Genomic DNA, 14,261 nt, shown 5'->3' with positions numbered 1-14,261 from the left:
GGCTCAAGATATGGTGGAAGGTTTGGGTCGTTCTCATTAAATCGCCCTGATGTTATGGTGGTCCTGGTGTAGGTTGGGTGGTCTTGACGGGGGCCACCTCCTTGAACCAGGCTTTGAGTCCAGGGCACCTTTGAAGTTTGCTCCTCAGGGAGGGGGTGGATCCTTCTCCTCCTATCACACTCCTTGTCACTCAGAGAGCAGCCTCTGCTCAGTGGCCTGGGTCAGCACTGGGTGGGAAGGGGAGGCCCGGAATGTTCTACGTGAGAGGAGCCGGGCAGTTCCTCTCTCTAGGGGGAGAGTGCAGGGCTACTGGACAGGTCTGAGTGCTGTGTAGGTGACATCATCGGGATGTTCAGGGCAATGTTGAGTGTGCTCGCTCTAATGCTTGTCCTTGGCTTCTAGCCCTGGCCCAGTGTGTCCAACCTGGCCAAGGACTTCATTGACCGCCTGCTGACGGTGGACCCTGGCGCCCGTATGACGGCACTGCAGGCCCTGAGGCATCCGTGGGTGGTGAGCATGGCTGCCTCTTCGTCTATGAAGAATCTGCACCGCTCCATCTCCCAGAACCTCCTCAAACGCGCCTCCTCGCGCTGCCAGAGCACCAAATCTGCCCAGTCCACGCGTTCCAGCCGCTCTACACGATCCAACAAGTCTCGCCGAGTGCGGGAGCGAGAGCTGCGGGAGCTCAACCTGCGCTACCAGCAGCAGTACAATGGCTGAGCTGCCAGGCTGGGGTGCTGACATGGCATGGCCCCAGCCTGGCCACACATTGCTGTGCCATCTGGGCCCACCGCCCTCTCTAGAGATAGGTCTGTATGGTCAGTGGTAGGTGAATGGCCCCAGCCCCTTCTCTGTGCCTTCAGCAGTCCCCATCTTCACCCTGGGCCTGAGTCTGGTGCGACAGAGTGGAGGGAGCCCTGGGGCATAAGAGCCCCCTGAACGGGGAGCCTGGTCTGGCACTAATACTCCTCTTGGTGGACAACTGCTCTGGTACATATTGGGGGAAGGGCAGGACCTGGCCTTCAGTCTCCTCACCTCTTGGCTCTTCCCTAGACCAAAGGAGCATGCAGTGCCAGGTAGAGGGTGTCCTGTGGTCCCAGGACTCTTTGGGACAGTTACTTCTGGAATCCCCCCTTTCCTCTACCAAGCCTTCCTGTCTGCCCTCCCCCTGCCCCACATTCCGTGGCATCCTGATCCTCATGATTATGCTCCAGTGAGAGGCCCAGGTAGGCCCACAGCTTGTGCCTTGGCTGGACTCTCAGCCCCTGGCTAAGTCTAAACAGCCTCCCACCTCCCAGCCAAGATCTGTCTTCCTTCATGGTGCCCCTGGGGACCCCTCCCGGCCCCAGGACTTGCCAGGATCTCTGGTGGTAGGACCGTGGAATGGTCCTTGGCCCTCTGGACTGTGTGGCCATGTTGGTAGCAGGCTTGCTCCAGGCTTCAGCCTCTCTCTGACTATGAGAGTTCCTGCCCACCAGCCTACTGCACTCAGTGCCTTCTTTACAGAGCCTACTATCACCTCCCTCTCCCCCTTGGATGCCCATTCTATTCCCCAGGTGCCTCCTTCCCAACTGTGCGGGGTTAAAAGGAGCCCCACTGCTGCTACCTGGGGGATGGGGGCACCTGGGCCAAAGCAAAGGGCAGGGGCTTCCGAGGGAGAGCCCCATCAGGATTCCAATGTCAGCCTGGGTTCCACCCTTGGTGTTGCCTCTCCCTTCAGGTGCTGCTGTTTCCTCCTCTGCAGCTGCATGAAGGAGCCATCTAGTGTCTGGCATGAGTATGGGCGGCCGAGGAATGAGCACCATGCTCTCCCTTTATCCTCCAAGAGGAAGTCGGAAGGAAGGAGCTGCTGCATTGAGGGAGGGTCCCCGGGGTGCTCAACCCTATCCCCTTCTGCTGAGCTTTTGCGCAGCTCCCCCTGGAACTTAGCCATACTGTGTGACCTGCCTCTGAACCCTGAGTGCCTGGGGCACTGACCTTCTCACGGTGGCCTTGCTCAGTCCAGCCTGTCCCTGCTTCTTTTCACAGCATAACCCTTCCATTCTGGGCCCCGCTGAATCTCCGTCTGGAGGGAGCCCCTCTGAGAGGTGGGTGGAATTGGGTGGCTGCTTTCCCAGAGGTCTGAGCCAGACCATCCCGCGTCAGTCATGGTGCCTCCCCACCACCACAGACGGGGCTGGAACCCAAGCCCTGTCCCTCCACAGCTGCTTTCAGTGGGTGGGAAGGAGCCAGGGCCCAGCTTTAGCCTTAGCTGGACTGCAGGTCCCCTGCCAGCAGGGAGGGTTTGGCTCTTAGTTCCTCCCAGTGGGTTCCCTTGGGCTAGGCCCTCTTCTTTTTGCATGTGCCACCTCCAGTGGGAAACCAAGCCAAAAGAGACCACTCTGGGCCAAGTCATTCGTGCCTTGTACACCCCCTCCTCCTGTCTCCAGTTCTCCTAGCACAAGGCAGTGGAAAGCCCAAGCCCCATGGCCTCAGAATTCCCCCTACTTCCCCAAGTGCCTCTGGGGATTTATTTCCTCTTTTGGCCAGGATGGGCCTGGTCCTGAAGGTAGGACGGAGGGAGTTTGGAGACTTGGGCCTTTATGCCATGGACTGTGGATGGAGAATGTGCAGTTATTTATTTTGTGTACTCAAGTTTGTAAATGTATCCTTCGTACTCAATAAACAGGCTGCCTTCCCCAGGGAAAGCTGCCCATTCATTCCAACAGCCCAGTCTCTTGCTGTGGACAAGAAGTTGCCCAGGAGGCGGTGGGGAGATGGGAAGAGCCCAACCTGGTCACGGCTAGTCTAGGAGGATCCTAACTCCTCAACACCTGCTGTGCCAGAAGACAAACTCCACTTGGGGAATGGGGCCCCCAAGAGCCTCTCTTTTTTTTTTTTTTTTTGCGGTACACAGGCCTCTCACTGTTGTGGCCTCTCCCGTTGCGGAGCACAGGCTCCGGACGTGCAGGCTCAGCGGCCATGGCTCACGGGCCCAGCAGCTCTGAGGCATGTGGGATCTTCCCGGACCGGGGCACAAACCCGTGTCCCCTGCATCGGCAGGCGGACTCTCAACCACTGTGCCACCAGGGAAGCCCTAGCCTCTGCTTTTCCCTGAACCAGGAAGACAGACAGGCATACACAAGAGGACAGAGCCTGGGGTCTTTATTGGACTGAGACGGGGAGAGAGCCTGTGGTGGGCTTGGTTGTAGGCTATGATTGATCCAGGTACTGAACTTGCTAACCTGAGTGTACGTGGCAGGCGCGCACACGTTGCAGTTATTGGCGCCCCAGGAGACAATACCAGTGAGCACCCACATGTCCCCCTTCTGGCAGACAAGCGGGCCTCCACATTCACCCTGATGGAAGGAGGGGAGAAGTCAGTGTGGAGGGTGGGAGTGCCACAGGACAGTGCAGAGGACAGGACAGGGTGCCAGTGCTCACCTGGCACAAGGAGGCCCCGAGGCCCCTGCACAGATCATAGAGTTGGTGATGCATGAGCCCCAGTATTGCTGGCCACTGACTCACGGTGACCAGGGGCAGAATCACCTGCTGCAGGCGTGCAGGAGTCACACTGCCTGTGGGCCGGGAGTGGGTGGTTAGGTCCCAGATGACTTGTCCCCACCTTGCCCTCCCACCCAGAGTTTTGGCCCAAATTCCTACCCGCACCGCTGAGGCGGCCGCAGCCAGTGGTGACACGTGAGGCCTTCAGGCAGCACCTCATTTGAGGAAGCCAGGCAAACTGGTGAGATGTGTGTTGTGTACTGGGCTGGGGAGGCGAGCTTTAGTAGCATCAGATTGTTGTTCATGGTGGTGGGGTTCCAGAAAGGGTGCGTGATGGCCTGCAGAGCCAGGAAGGGGCCATGCAAGATGGGGATGGGCACAGGCCCCCAGTGTGATGGGTGCTAAGGGGACTAGGCCAGGGCATGCTCCGAATTCCTCACCCCCAGAGCCCACACACCTACACTGCCCACTCTTCCTTCCCCATTTGCAGCCCAGGCACTGACCCGCAAGATGGACAGAACCTGCAAGGCTCAGTGCTGGATGATAGGTCATACTCGCCCAGGATGACAAAGTGGCAGCCAGGGCTGCAGTGAGAGCGGGGTTGGGCAGCCACAAGGAGGGCAGAGTGACAAGAGAGAGGCCTCCAGGGCAAGGGGGTGGGGAGGTGGGGGCTGGGGGGGGTGCAGGTAGAAGGGAAGCACTCACACAACATTGCAGTGGGCAGCAGTGACCACCCAGGACTGACTGATGAGGGAACCACCGCAGAAGTGGAAGCTGTTGCTGTCCTGGGGTCAGGGGTCAGAAGTGGGGGTGGGCCCAGGCTACACCCAGGCATGAAACACCTGAAACCCTGCCCCACACCCAGGGTGCATGTACCTGCAAGGACACCTGCCAGGGCCACGAGCCCAGCACTGCATTCTCCCCATTGACAATCCTCTGGCTGAAGCTCAGCATCGGTCTGATGGCAGGAACGCCACAACCTGACCATTGGGCTGGTGAGGACCTGCTTCCCACATCCCAGCACACCTCTCCTCTCCTCCTCCTGGGTGCTCTCAGGCTGTGCCCCCCAGAGGGGTCCAAATCAAGAGGGCTCATCACTACCCATTCTCACCCGGAGCACCTCTGGGCCTCTATAGCTATCTCAGTTGCCCCCAAGTTCTGTTCATTCTTCCTCATCTCTCTCCAACCTATGCCCCACCATTCCCCAACTCCACCCCACCCCCAATCCCAGGCCATTTTTCTCCCTGTCCCCAGGAATATTCCCGTCTCCTTCCTAGCCTCTTCACTCCCTCCAGACCTCAACGGTCCATACCCCACATGCAGCCAGAAGGCTCTTCCTAAACTACACGTCCAACCTTTGCTTCTCAGCTTCCTAAACCCTCCCCGGCTCTTGGGCCCAGCCCAAGCTCCTGTCCCATTTGTGAGACTGGCCCCTGACCCCCTCTTGCCCAGCCTTGCCACATCCTTTCTCCTTTGCCTACTCTGTCCACCTGCTTCCCTTCTAGCCAGCCTGGCCCCTGCCCTGAGCCCCTGAGCAGGAAGCCTGGGCTGCTGCTGGGAGCTGGGTTGCCCTAAGGCTGTTCAGTCAGGGCTGGGCCAGGCCCACTTACCCAAGGAGGAGCCAAGGAGGACCAGGGTAAGGATGAGGCTGAGCAGCAACACTGTGGCAGGCGTGAGGTTGAGAACTGGACCTGGCTTTATGGTTCTCTTCATCCTTGAGCCAAAGTCCCAGGACTGAGGCCAGGCAGCTGTGGAGGTTCAGCTCCCTGCCATTATTCCTCCTTGCTCTAGGCAGGAGGAGGGTCTCTTTGGGTCAAGGTCCTCCACTCAGGCCTTGACTTATCAGACAGAGCCCAGGTGTGAGGCTCTCACCTCCTCCACCTCCCAAAGCCTGGCCCCTGACTGGGTCCCTGAACCACCTCACATCCCAAATGTTCAGCACCAGGTACCAAGGACTTGTGGTTAGACTTAACGGTAACCACCAGGTGGCTGGGATCAGGGAAGTCTCCCAGGGCTATCAGGAGCACCAAACTCACAGAAGCCTGCTCAGCACCCAGGGGTGTTCCTGACTGGTAGAGGGAATGTCCACCTGCACCGGCTCTGCTGTGGAAGGGCCAGGGCCAGGACGGGGGTGCTGGCGGGTTGCAAATCCTAACATATCACCTCAGTGATTCCTCTTCAACTTGGAATGGGTGTCACGGTTTGCTCAGGGAGATGCTGACTCTTCCGCCACATGGTGTGTTTGGACCCAAACCTTCAACTGTCTGGCTCCAAAGCCCACATTGTTCGTGATGAGATGATACACCTAGGAGGGGCCTTGTGCACAGGAGGGCAAGGTATGAGCCCTTGGTGACTGGCCGATCCTGGATGGAGATCAGGGGTGGAAGAATGACAGCCATCAAATCTCTGACAGCCTCCAGGCCTTGGGGCTCCCATGGACAAGCCCCTGGTATCTACAGTCCATTCACTGTAGAGCCCCAAGGTGAGCCTGACCCAAGGGAGAGAAGACACCCCTGTGTGCAAAGTTGCAACAGGTAAGTTGGCTTGCCTCCTTCTAGGGGTGTGAGGGCTTTGGCTGATTCAAGAACACATCAGTCAAAAAAATGAGTTAATTGCTGACTAGAAGGAAGGATAGATACATGGTAAAGCAAATATAACAAAATACAAATTGTAAAGTCTGCAGTGGGTATATAGGTGTTCAACTTTTTTCCAGATTTTATGTTTTAAAATTTTCATAATAAAATACTGAGGGAAAAAGCATAAACGGGGACCCAGGGATGTCCAGCCTGGAGTAGACCCTCCCCAGGGGTTGGGCAGACTCTCTCTAACAGTTCCAAAGCTCCAGGGGAGCTCAGCCATTCTCTCCCAAGGCAGGATGCTCCCACTAGCAACCTGCACCTGGGCTGACACTCAGTGGGTGCTCAGCAAAAGTCTGATGGATAAATGTGTCATATTATCTCTCCCCACATGAGCCCTGTGATCCCTGGCACCCAGAAAACTTGGAGTCAATCCCCTTAGTCACAGCCCAACATGTGCAAACAGAAGCTCAGCATCATGTTAGCACCTCAGGTATGCCTGGTCATCAGAGGGGTTTCACAGGTAAAGGAATTGTAGGGGTGAGGAGTGAGAACTTGCCCTTGGAATCAGGGAGCAGCTCCTCCACCAGCATTTTAGCCATCAGTGGGGATGGGGGCGGTCTGACTGAGAGCTGTGGGCTGTGTCCTTGGCCACTGATGAGCCAGGTAAAGGCTCTATTTGGGGGCAATACATAGGGCCTTTTGGGTTGTACAACAGCCCTCAGTGGACTAGAGGGCAAGAGCAAGGCATGGGAGTGGTAGGGGGAGCCTCTGTAGTGTGGAGAGTCAGGAGGGGGGCTTTCCACTTTGAGCCTGTGATACTTCCCAGGGCTGGGGTTCTGGAGGGGTAGATGCCTAAGGTGATGGGTGAAGTGCACCCCTTAGGCTAGGCACTGAAGCCAGGGGAGGAAGTGGCCCCTGCAGGGATACCTTAGGCACGGAGCCCCGCTGGCTGCTTGTCCCCCTCCACCCAGGAAGGACACAGCCATCTGTCTAGGTATTTGTGTTTTCTGGGTTTATTCCTCCTTGTTCCAAGCTCTAAGCCTCAGCCTACTTCACTCCACATCCATGGCCTGCACAGTTTCCTCCAGCAGCTCCAGGGTCAGCGGCATCACTGTCTCCGACAGGACAGCTGTGGTCCCAGGGGCAAAGCGGTACTGGCTGGACCTGGGAAGGAGAAAGGATGACCTCATCAAGTGGCCCGTCTTCTCTTTGCAGCTCCCTATTTCCCTTGCTACCACCCCATCCTCCCCTGTGATTCCCCCATCTCCTATGCTCCTACCTCTCTATAGGCTCTGTGGGAGAGCTCAGTGTTCGCAGCAGCTTGGCGCTGGTCCCAGTGATCACACATGCATCCACACTGCCCCCAGAGCCCAAGTCACCCAGGATCCCTGCAGTGATGGCTTCCACCAGCAGCTCCTGCGCTGCCTCCAGCTGTAAAGATGTGTGTGTGTGTGTGTGTGTGTGTGAGTCCTGATGGACCCTTTAGTATCACCCTCAGGCTACAGCCTGGAGACTGTTAATCTTGAAGGCTGGACTATTTACCATTTTCTCACACCCAAACTCCTCTCTCTCCCTACACCCCCATCTCCACCCCAGGCTCCTCTACCCTGGTTTCAGTATCCCTCTTTCCAGAGACCTCAATGTTCCCACTGCCCCCATCTTCACAAACTTCTCTGAGTCACACTTGTGGCTCTGCTTCCAGTGGGCTATTCACCCACTCACAATCCCTGGCTCACTGCCTCTTTCTTTCTGGGCCATAAACACCTATAAAGTGACATATGCCTTCTGCTTCCATCCACCCTAAACAAAATCCAGACTCCAGACCCCACCTGCTGTTCCCTTCTCCCTCAACACCAAATGGCCCTCTCTGAGTTTTGACTCCTGGGACAGTCCAAGCTTTGGCACTGTTGGAATAGCACTTCACCCTCACTCCACTGGCCCCTCAGTCGTCACCTCCGAGAAGCCTAGCTCTAGAGTAGGCCAGGGTACCTCTGCGTTTCCCCAGCTCCCGGGTGTGCACTTCCCACCAATGCACGCGTAGTGGGGGGGGGCGGGGGGAGATGTCGCTCACCGTCATGTTTGGCTGGAACCGGTCCTCCAGCACTGCCAGGGCCGCATCCTGGCCGGAGCCTGCAGGCAGGAAGGGCATCGGAGGTCAGCCGCGGCCTCCCAGTCGCGGGATAAACGTTGAGGTCCCACGGGCGAGGTTCGCGGGAAGGGGGCGGAAGCGCTCACCCTGGGCCGTGAAGGGCAGACGGCTGTAGGAGCCGTGGGGGTGCACGCAGTAGAGCTGCGGTCCGGTGAAGTCTACGCCGCCCACAATCAGCGAAGCGCCCACGTAGCCCCGGTACCTTTTCGCGGAGTGGGTGCGGTCAGTCGAACGCACAGGAATCTAGGTCCCGCCCCTCCTCGATAACACCCCTGCACCCGAGCCCCGCCCCTTCCCGTGGTCTGGCGCCCCGTGACCAACAGCGTTCCTTCCTGCCACTCACTTAGCGACTCTTAGGCCATCCCCTTCCGGTCTCTCGGACCTCGAGGCCCCGCCCTTTCTCCTGTCAAGCCTCCTCTCAGCCCTGCCCTCCCCGCAACTGCCCCTCCCCAGGATCATTTTAGCCCCGCCCCAGCACCGGAAGAGCGTCTGGCGCAAAGCGCGGGTGACCGTGGCCACGCGGGGCTCGCGGCCTGTGGACAGCGCGTGTAGCTCCATGTTAGACGCCGCCAACCGCGTGGTCATCTCTGCGTCCGCGGCAACTCCAGCCCCACAGCAGCTGAAGGCGAAGGGAGGGTTCGTGTGGGCGGGACTATGGATGTTCTGGGACCCGGGATGGGAACGAGGGGGCGGTTCTTGAGGGGGGAACTGGGCGGGGGAATGCTCACTAGATTTTAGGGGCGATGAAGTGGATCTTCTCGCAGCTCTGGTACGCCACGATCGAATCGTTAGTGGCCCGCGTATCCGCGCCCAGGATGACCCCGTCCTGGGGGGGCGGGGAGGACCCATTGGTTCAGTGCCCACCTCCCATACCCGGCCGCTCCTCTGAGTGTTACAATCCCAATGCCCTACTCACTCGGAACACAAGGCCTGCGATGGTGGTTCCGGTCTTGCGTGCATGAGGGACACGGAGCCCCGGGAGGGAGCGTTCTAAGGCTGCGTTTCTGGAAACGGAGGGGAGAAACCCAGCTTTCAGTTCTTCTGGGACCGTCATCACATCCCCTAACTCCGTCCCGGTTACCCTCACCTTTCGGGTAAGCCTGGGAACCCAAATCGTTCCACACACGTACCTTCCCCCACCCTCGCCCCCAGGAATTTTAAAGACCCTGGGGCTCCCACTCCCGGAAGCCCCCACTGAGGGCGTAGGCAGCTGGGGAACCAACCATCCCACCACTCACCTCTCGCAGTTTTCGAAGGAGAAGCCCTTTTGGGGTTCTAGCGCTGTCTTCTGCATCCCCGGGTGGGCAGGGTGTCAGAGGAGTGGGATCAACACGGAGGAAGGCCGAAGCCTTGACCTCTCTCGGGCTGCACTACTGAGCTTCCTCCTTTCGCTTTCACCTTCCCTCAGAGCTTGCCAGCCCCTTTTTTCTGCATCTTCTCTTTCACTTTCACCTTCAGCTCTGGTCCTAGGCAGCTTGGGAAGGGGGAGATGCCCCTTGCCTGGCTCTCCATGCTGCTCCTGGGCCCTCTGTCTGAACAGAAGGACAGATCCCTCTCTGGCCACTGTCCAGCCTGAGCCCCGTGCTCTGCCCACCCTGACCCCAACTCTAACCTCAGGTCCCAATGTCCTGAGGCTGTCACATTGACCAGGTCTTTATTGTTAGTGGCCTTCCAACAGCATCAGTCATGGCTGCCATTTGTCATTCTCCCAACTCCTGCCTCTCTTTTGCTACCTTTGCCTTCTTCCTAAAACCTCAAACACGGAGGCTCAGTCCTCGGCCAAGGTGATGCTGATCCTTCCGTCTTCCATGTCTCGGATGCTGTCTTCCCTCTCTCAAGAGGGGCACCGTAGGTGTCCATCTGGTGGCTCGTAGGTATGCTGGGCTCTACCCATGGCTAAGCCTTATTTCACATCCCAAATGACCCATTATCCACTTCTTTCTCCTACTTACTGCTTGTTTCAGCTAGCATCCTCTCCCCTGGACACTGCACTGGCCTCTCTGGTTTCCCCACACTTCCTGCCCCTCACCCCCCACCCCCAGGCTACACTCTGCCCTGCAGAGAGGGGGCTCTTTTCTAGATTGGAGATCTGGTCACACTCTTTCCCTGGTTAAACCCTGTATCAGCTGCATGCTGCTCTTAGGTTGAAACCAGTCTTTACAGTTACCCTTCTCATTCCATCTGATCTCAGCACAGGCACCACCTCCTCTGGGAAGCCTTCCCTGACCCGTAAGAATCACCACCTTGTTCCTCCCTAACCTTTTCTCTCAGATCACTTAGCTCCATTAATTAAATCTTCAATATTGAAATGACCTATTTAGTGGCTGTCACTCTCCTAGATGCTAAACTCTTGTGCTTCTGTCACCCACCTAGCACTCAAAAGTCTCTGTCTAGAGGTGGGGTCTCACCTGCCCTTTTGGGAGCTAGGAGGGGCAGCTCAGATCTTCTCCATCCTGTACCCTAGGCTCCACGTACCCCCATTCTACAGCTGTGTGTGCAGCTCCCTCCAGTCCCCATGCCCAGAGCAGAGGCAGGCACAGAGAGGCTGCTTAAATAGCTCAACCAGAAGAGTGGGAAGCTGTATATCTCAAGGTGCCCAATTCAATCCCAGCCTCTAGCAAAGCTCTTCTTGCCCTGTGCTCCACAAAGCAACAGGTCTGCAGATGAATGAATCCTGGTGTGAGGACCCTAGTGCATTTCCCTGAACCCATAACACACGTCAGGGGTTATAGCAGCAAAGGAAGGTCTTTATTCAGGGGGCATGGGCCTTGGGCTGGCAGTTGGGGGTACGGCGGTGCTATTTCGATAGGTACCCAGCAGGATGGCATTGATGTGCTCCAGTGTCTGGTTGCTGAAGACCATATTGAGGTGCTGTACCCCAGGCAGAGGCAGCAGGTGCACAGGCTGCTGTTGGAGGCCCTGCCACTGGGCACAGAGCTCGGTGCTGCGCGTGGCCACAGTGTCATCCCCGTCCTCATAGAGTACACCCACAGGGTCCGTGTAGGGGAAGCCATGGTCAAAGATGTAGGTGCTGGGTGTGGGCAGGCCCACGCCATACAGACAGTATACTTCCACTCCAGGTGCTGGGAGCCCTGCCAGCAGGTCACGTGACTGTAACCACATGTACCAGCCTTCCTCAAAGTGCAGGTCTGTAAAGAAGCGCTGCAAGTCACGGCTTGTGTAGTTGAAGGTGGGGGTGGAAATGAACACGTGGTCCTCGGGCCATGCCTGGCTGGAGGGAAACATCCAGGGGGACGCTGTTGTCATGCGCTGCTCCTCTTTCAGCTTGATGCTGGACATGATTGGGATGCCCTGGTTGTCACCTGTGGACACAGAGCAAGGTAGGGCAGGGAGCCAGTCCTGGCTACCCCCGGCCCACAACTTGCCCCCCAGCCCAAGCGCAGCTGGATGCTCAACTTTGTCTTGCCCACTCCAAACATCAACTCCAAGTCATGGACTAGAACCGGCCTGGCATTCAGGAGGGGCTCCATGTGTACTTGTTAAGTGAGAAGCCCTAGTGGCACCTCTGTGAGGCAGAGCTCTAGAGCTTCAACAGGAGGGCAGGGAGGGGTTTCCTGTGTGTGTGAACAGTGGGGGATGGTGCTGGCAGTTCTCTCAGGCAAGTGTCTGTCGGCCCCTGTGGCCTGTGCTGCACAGGGCTCAGAGCTGTGTTCTGGGAAGAATGAAATGAGACCAATCTCTGTTTGACACTCATTGATATAGTCTGGGCAGTGTTTCCTTCACTTAAGCTCCTAGGGGTAAGGCCACGTCTGGCTGTGCCCAGAATACAGTGGGTGCTCCGCAGGTGGTAGCTATGCCACTCCTTGGGGAAGGGCAAGAGGGGCTCCCGGGGTCTGGCCCTGGCTTAGGGCAGATCCCTGGGCAAAGGGGCTCCTGGGAGCAGAAGGCAGCCGAAGGCTGAGTGGGTAGGACCTGAGGCTACAAGGAACAGACCTCAGCAATGAGTCAGATTGCTGGGGTTAACTTCCTCTTTGTTTACTTCCCCTTTGTCATCGCTGAGACACTGTCGGGAGACACTCTAATGGTCCAGGCCAGGCTCACTGCTCTCAGAGGGCCAATGAAAGGGGCTGTGCCCCAGAGGTGGTAGACAACACCCCCAGCCTAGCACTGCGAGAAGAAACAGGAGTGAGGGCAGGCCCACAGTCAGCTTCATTCCACCCCCCACCCCTCCCCACGGGACACAAGTGATCAGAGGCCCTCTCACCTGAGGCCAAGATTATCATGGGCTTGATGGAGCCACCCCAGGGAGCCCCAAGAGAGATGAAACCATCAATGAAGCGGTCCTTCCAGGCCTGGGGCTGGCGCAGTAAGAAATAGAGCAAGTGCAGGCAGCCAAGGCTGTGCCCAATGAGGAAGACAGGCCTTCTGTAGGTAGCGTGCATTTCCTCCACTAGCCCAGCAAGCTTCAGGTAGTACTCCTCCTGCTGGCCTGCAGGGGGGTGGATGGGTCAGCACAGCTGGGACTAGGGGCCACCTGCCCTGCCCCAAGCCCCCTATGCACAGAGACACTCACTGGGCTCCAGCCGCCAGTCGTAGGGGGCGGCCCGCACCGTCTCATCCCGCACATACCCATTGTTGACCAGGTTCTGAACCAGTGTGTGCATGTAACCTGTGGGCGAGGCAGTGGCACTGGGGGTTCTGGCCGTGGCTCCTTCAAGCCCACCAAGCCTAGAGCCCCACACTTTCCTGCAACACACACACCTGCCAACTTGCTGTTGTCCAGATACTCAACAGAGTAGGTCTTGCCAAAGCCGGGAACACGGATCTGTACACCGGGGGCATTGGATACTCGCCCAGAACTGCGGTTGTAGACAACCCTGGGGGCAGTGGGACAGTCAGCGGAGCGGCAACCAAGGAGTAGGGTGGGGGACTAGGCCAGAGGGGATGGCACGAACCTGGTGTTATCAATCCAGCAGTCTACCCCAACGGGTAGGAACATATTGAGATCCAGCCAGATGGTGAAAAAGTCGTCTGTCTTGCGGTAGCACATCCAGTTCACCACATTTGGTTTATCCAGCTTGGCTTCCAGCTGATTCCCCAGGCAGCCAGGCACTGCGGGCACCAGCCTTCACTCTGGATCCCTCCCATTTCCCTGCAGTGGACCCCACCCCGGTCTCACCTCCCCGACACTACAGTGACCAGCCCCGCCCCTTCATCTCCCACACCCTACACCCCCAGGGATGAAGGACAAGACCCTCTCTTTCTGATCACATCCCCTGCCCCATCCCCGCAAAGCCCAGGCTCCCCTCGGTCAGGGAAGGTACAGGGGCCAAGGCCACTGACCCCTGCCCCCACCAAGCAAACATGTAGCGTGACTCTCCATCACTGCCAAAGTCCAAGGGGAGAACAAATAGTACAAGGGAGTGGGGCTGGGCCTAGGAGTAGGGGCAGGACCTGATGAGCCTCTCCTGCTCACCTGGGCTGGGCACCTTGTCCTTGCGGGGGTGGGGGCTGAGGAAGGAGTGGTGGGGCTTGGACCAGGGTCCGGTGGCTACAGCTGACCACAGCTTGTAATGCCCCGGCCAAGCCCTCAGGCACACCCACCCTCTACTCCACCCACCTCGGGGAGACAACTCCGAGACACGAGAACAGTGTGGTGCGAGAAGGGGTTGATTTCTCTGCAGGACAAGCCTTTGGCCCCTCCAGATGCTGAGGCAGGGATCAGGGCTAATGCAAGGGCAGAAGGGCCTCAGCAGGCTCTGCTACCAGGGGCTGGGGCCCAGGTTCCCCAAGGTCTGCCCTGGTGTATCAGGGGCCTGGTGGGGGCTTACCGAGGATGACGGGCCGTGTGTGGTTACTGAGCTCAGCCTTGGGCGTGGTGTGCGGGGGGAAGAGCACATTGAAGAGCCAGAAGGGGGCGGCGGGGGGAAGCAGCAGCCCCAGCAGCAGCAGGACCCACTGCCGCGGGGAGCCGGGCGGCCCCATTCCAGCCCTTGTGCCTAGTGCCCAGTGAAGCAGTCCCGGGCTCGCCTTATCTGGAGTCGGGGTGGGAGGGGCCCCAGGGTCAGTGGGAGGGACAGCCTGGCCAA

At 58.2% G+C, this 14,261-nt stretch overlaps 4 protein-coding genes across 5 annotated transcripts in view; 1 reads left to right on the top strand and 3 right to left on the bottom strand.

Annotated features, from left to right (window-relative positions):
- Positions 1–1,392, top strand: part of PSKH1 (protein serine kinase H1) — a 33,731-nt gene extending 32,339 nt beyond the window's left edge. Inside the window, exon 3 of the mRNA XM_082861847.1 lies at positions 403–1,392. Coding sequence (XP_082717973.1) covers positions 403–720 — 318 coding nt within the window. The 3' untranslated portion in view covers positions 721–1,392. The remainder of the gene's footprint in view (positions 1–402) is intronic.
- CTRL (chymotrypsin like) lies at positions 860–5,196 on the bottom strand (the record flags this gene model as incomplete). The annotated part of the gene is given in 12 exon segments (XM_082863039.1): positions 860–917; positions 3,121–3,338; positions 3,424–3,443; positions 3,446–3,494; positions 3,496–3,557; positions 3,643–3,674; positions 3,676–3,821; positions 3,987–4,009; positions 4,012–4,067; positions 4,189–4,268; positions 4,360–4,463; positions 5,094–5,196. Coding segments are annotated over 12 exon segments (951 nt in total).
- Positions 5,197–6,236: 1,040 nt separating this feature from the next.
- PSMB10 (proteasome 20S subunit beta 10) lies at positions 6,237–9,581 on the bottom strand. Of its 2 annotated transcripts, XM_082862890.1 has the most exons (8): positions 9,450–9,581; positions 9,128–9,215; positions 8,940–9,037; positions 8,690–8,830; positions 8,298–8,413; positions 8,134–8,192; positions 7,342–7,493; positions 6,237–7,226 (listed from the first exon to the last, which is right to left on the bottom strand). In XM_082862890.1, exons 1-8 carry the CDS (start codon positions 9,503–9,505, stop codon positions 7,115–7,117), a joined length of 822 nt encoding a protein of 273 aa, XP_082719016.1. In that variant the 5' UTR covers positions 9,506–9,581; the 3' UTR covers positions 6,237–7,114. The 2 variants fall into 2 exon arrangements, with proteins under 2 accessions (XP_082719016.1, XP_082719017.1); XM_082862891.1 differs by lacking the exon at positions 7,342–7,493.
- A 1,356-nt stretch (positions 9,582–10,937) lies between these two features.
- LCAT (lecithin-cholesterol acyltransferase) lies at positions 10,938–14,192 on the bottom strand. Its single transcript, XM_082861984.1, has 6 exons — positions 14,004–14,192; positions 13,128–13,284; positions 12,934–13,049; positions 12,746–12,841; positions 12,437–12,661; positions 10,938–11,534 (listed from the first exon to the last, which is right to left on the bottom strand). Exons 1-6 carry the CDS (start codon positions 14,155–14,157, stop codon positions 10,960–10,962), a joined length of 1,323 nt encoding a protein of 440 aa, XP_082718110.1. The 5' UTR covers positions 14,158–14,192; the 3' UTR covers positions 10,938–10,959.
- Between the last annotated feature and the right edge of the window lie 69 nt (positions 14,193–14,261).

The sequence above is a fragment of the Leucopleurus acutus genome (assembly GCF_964270905.1).
Source record: "Leucopleurus acutus genome assembly, chromosome: 20".
NCBI classification, from domain to species: domain Eukaryota; kingdom Metazoa; phylum Chordata; class Mammalia; order Artiodactyla; family Delphinidae; genus Leucopleurus; species Leucopleurus acutus.
Note: the sequence above shows the minus strand (reverse complement) of the source record. Positions and strands in the feature narration are given on the sequence as shown.

Excerpts from the sequence above, each read along its gene's own strand:
- PSMB10 (XM_082862890.1), bottom strand. The coding sequence starts at position 9,505 with ATGCAGAAGACAGCGCTAGAACCCCAAAAGGGCTTCTCCTTCGAAAAC. Across the intron at positions 9,038-9,127 it reads TCGCAGGCCTTGTGTTCCGA|GACGGGGTCATCCTGGGCGC; the intron begins GTGAGTAGGGCA and ends CCGCCCCCCCAG. Across the intron at positions 7,494-8,133 it reads GGTTCCAGCCAAACATGACG|CTGGAGGCAGCGCAGGAGCT; the intron begins GTGAGCGACATC and ends ACATCTTTACAG.
- LCAT (XM_082861984.1), bottom strand. The coding sequence starts at position 14,157 with ATGGGGCCGCCCGGCTCCCCGCGGCAGTGGGTCCTGCTGCTGCTGGGG. Across the intron at positions 13,050-13,127 it reads TGCTGGATTGATAACACCAG|GGTTGTCTACAACCGCAGTT; the intron begins GTTCGTGCCATC and ends CACTGCCCCCAG. Across the intron at positions 11,535-12,436 it reads CATGATAATCTTGGCCTCAG|GTGACAACCAGGGCATCCCA; the intron begins GTGAGAGGGCCT and ends CTGTGTCCACAG.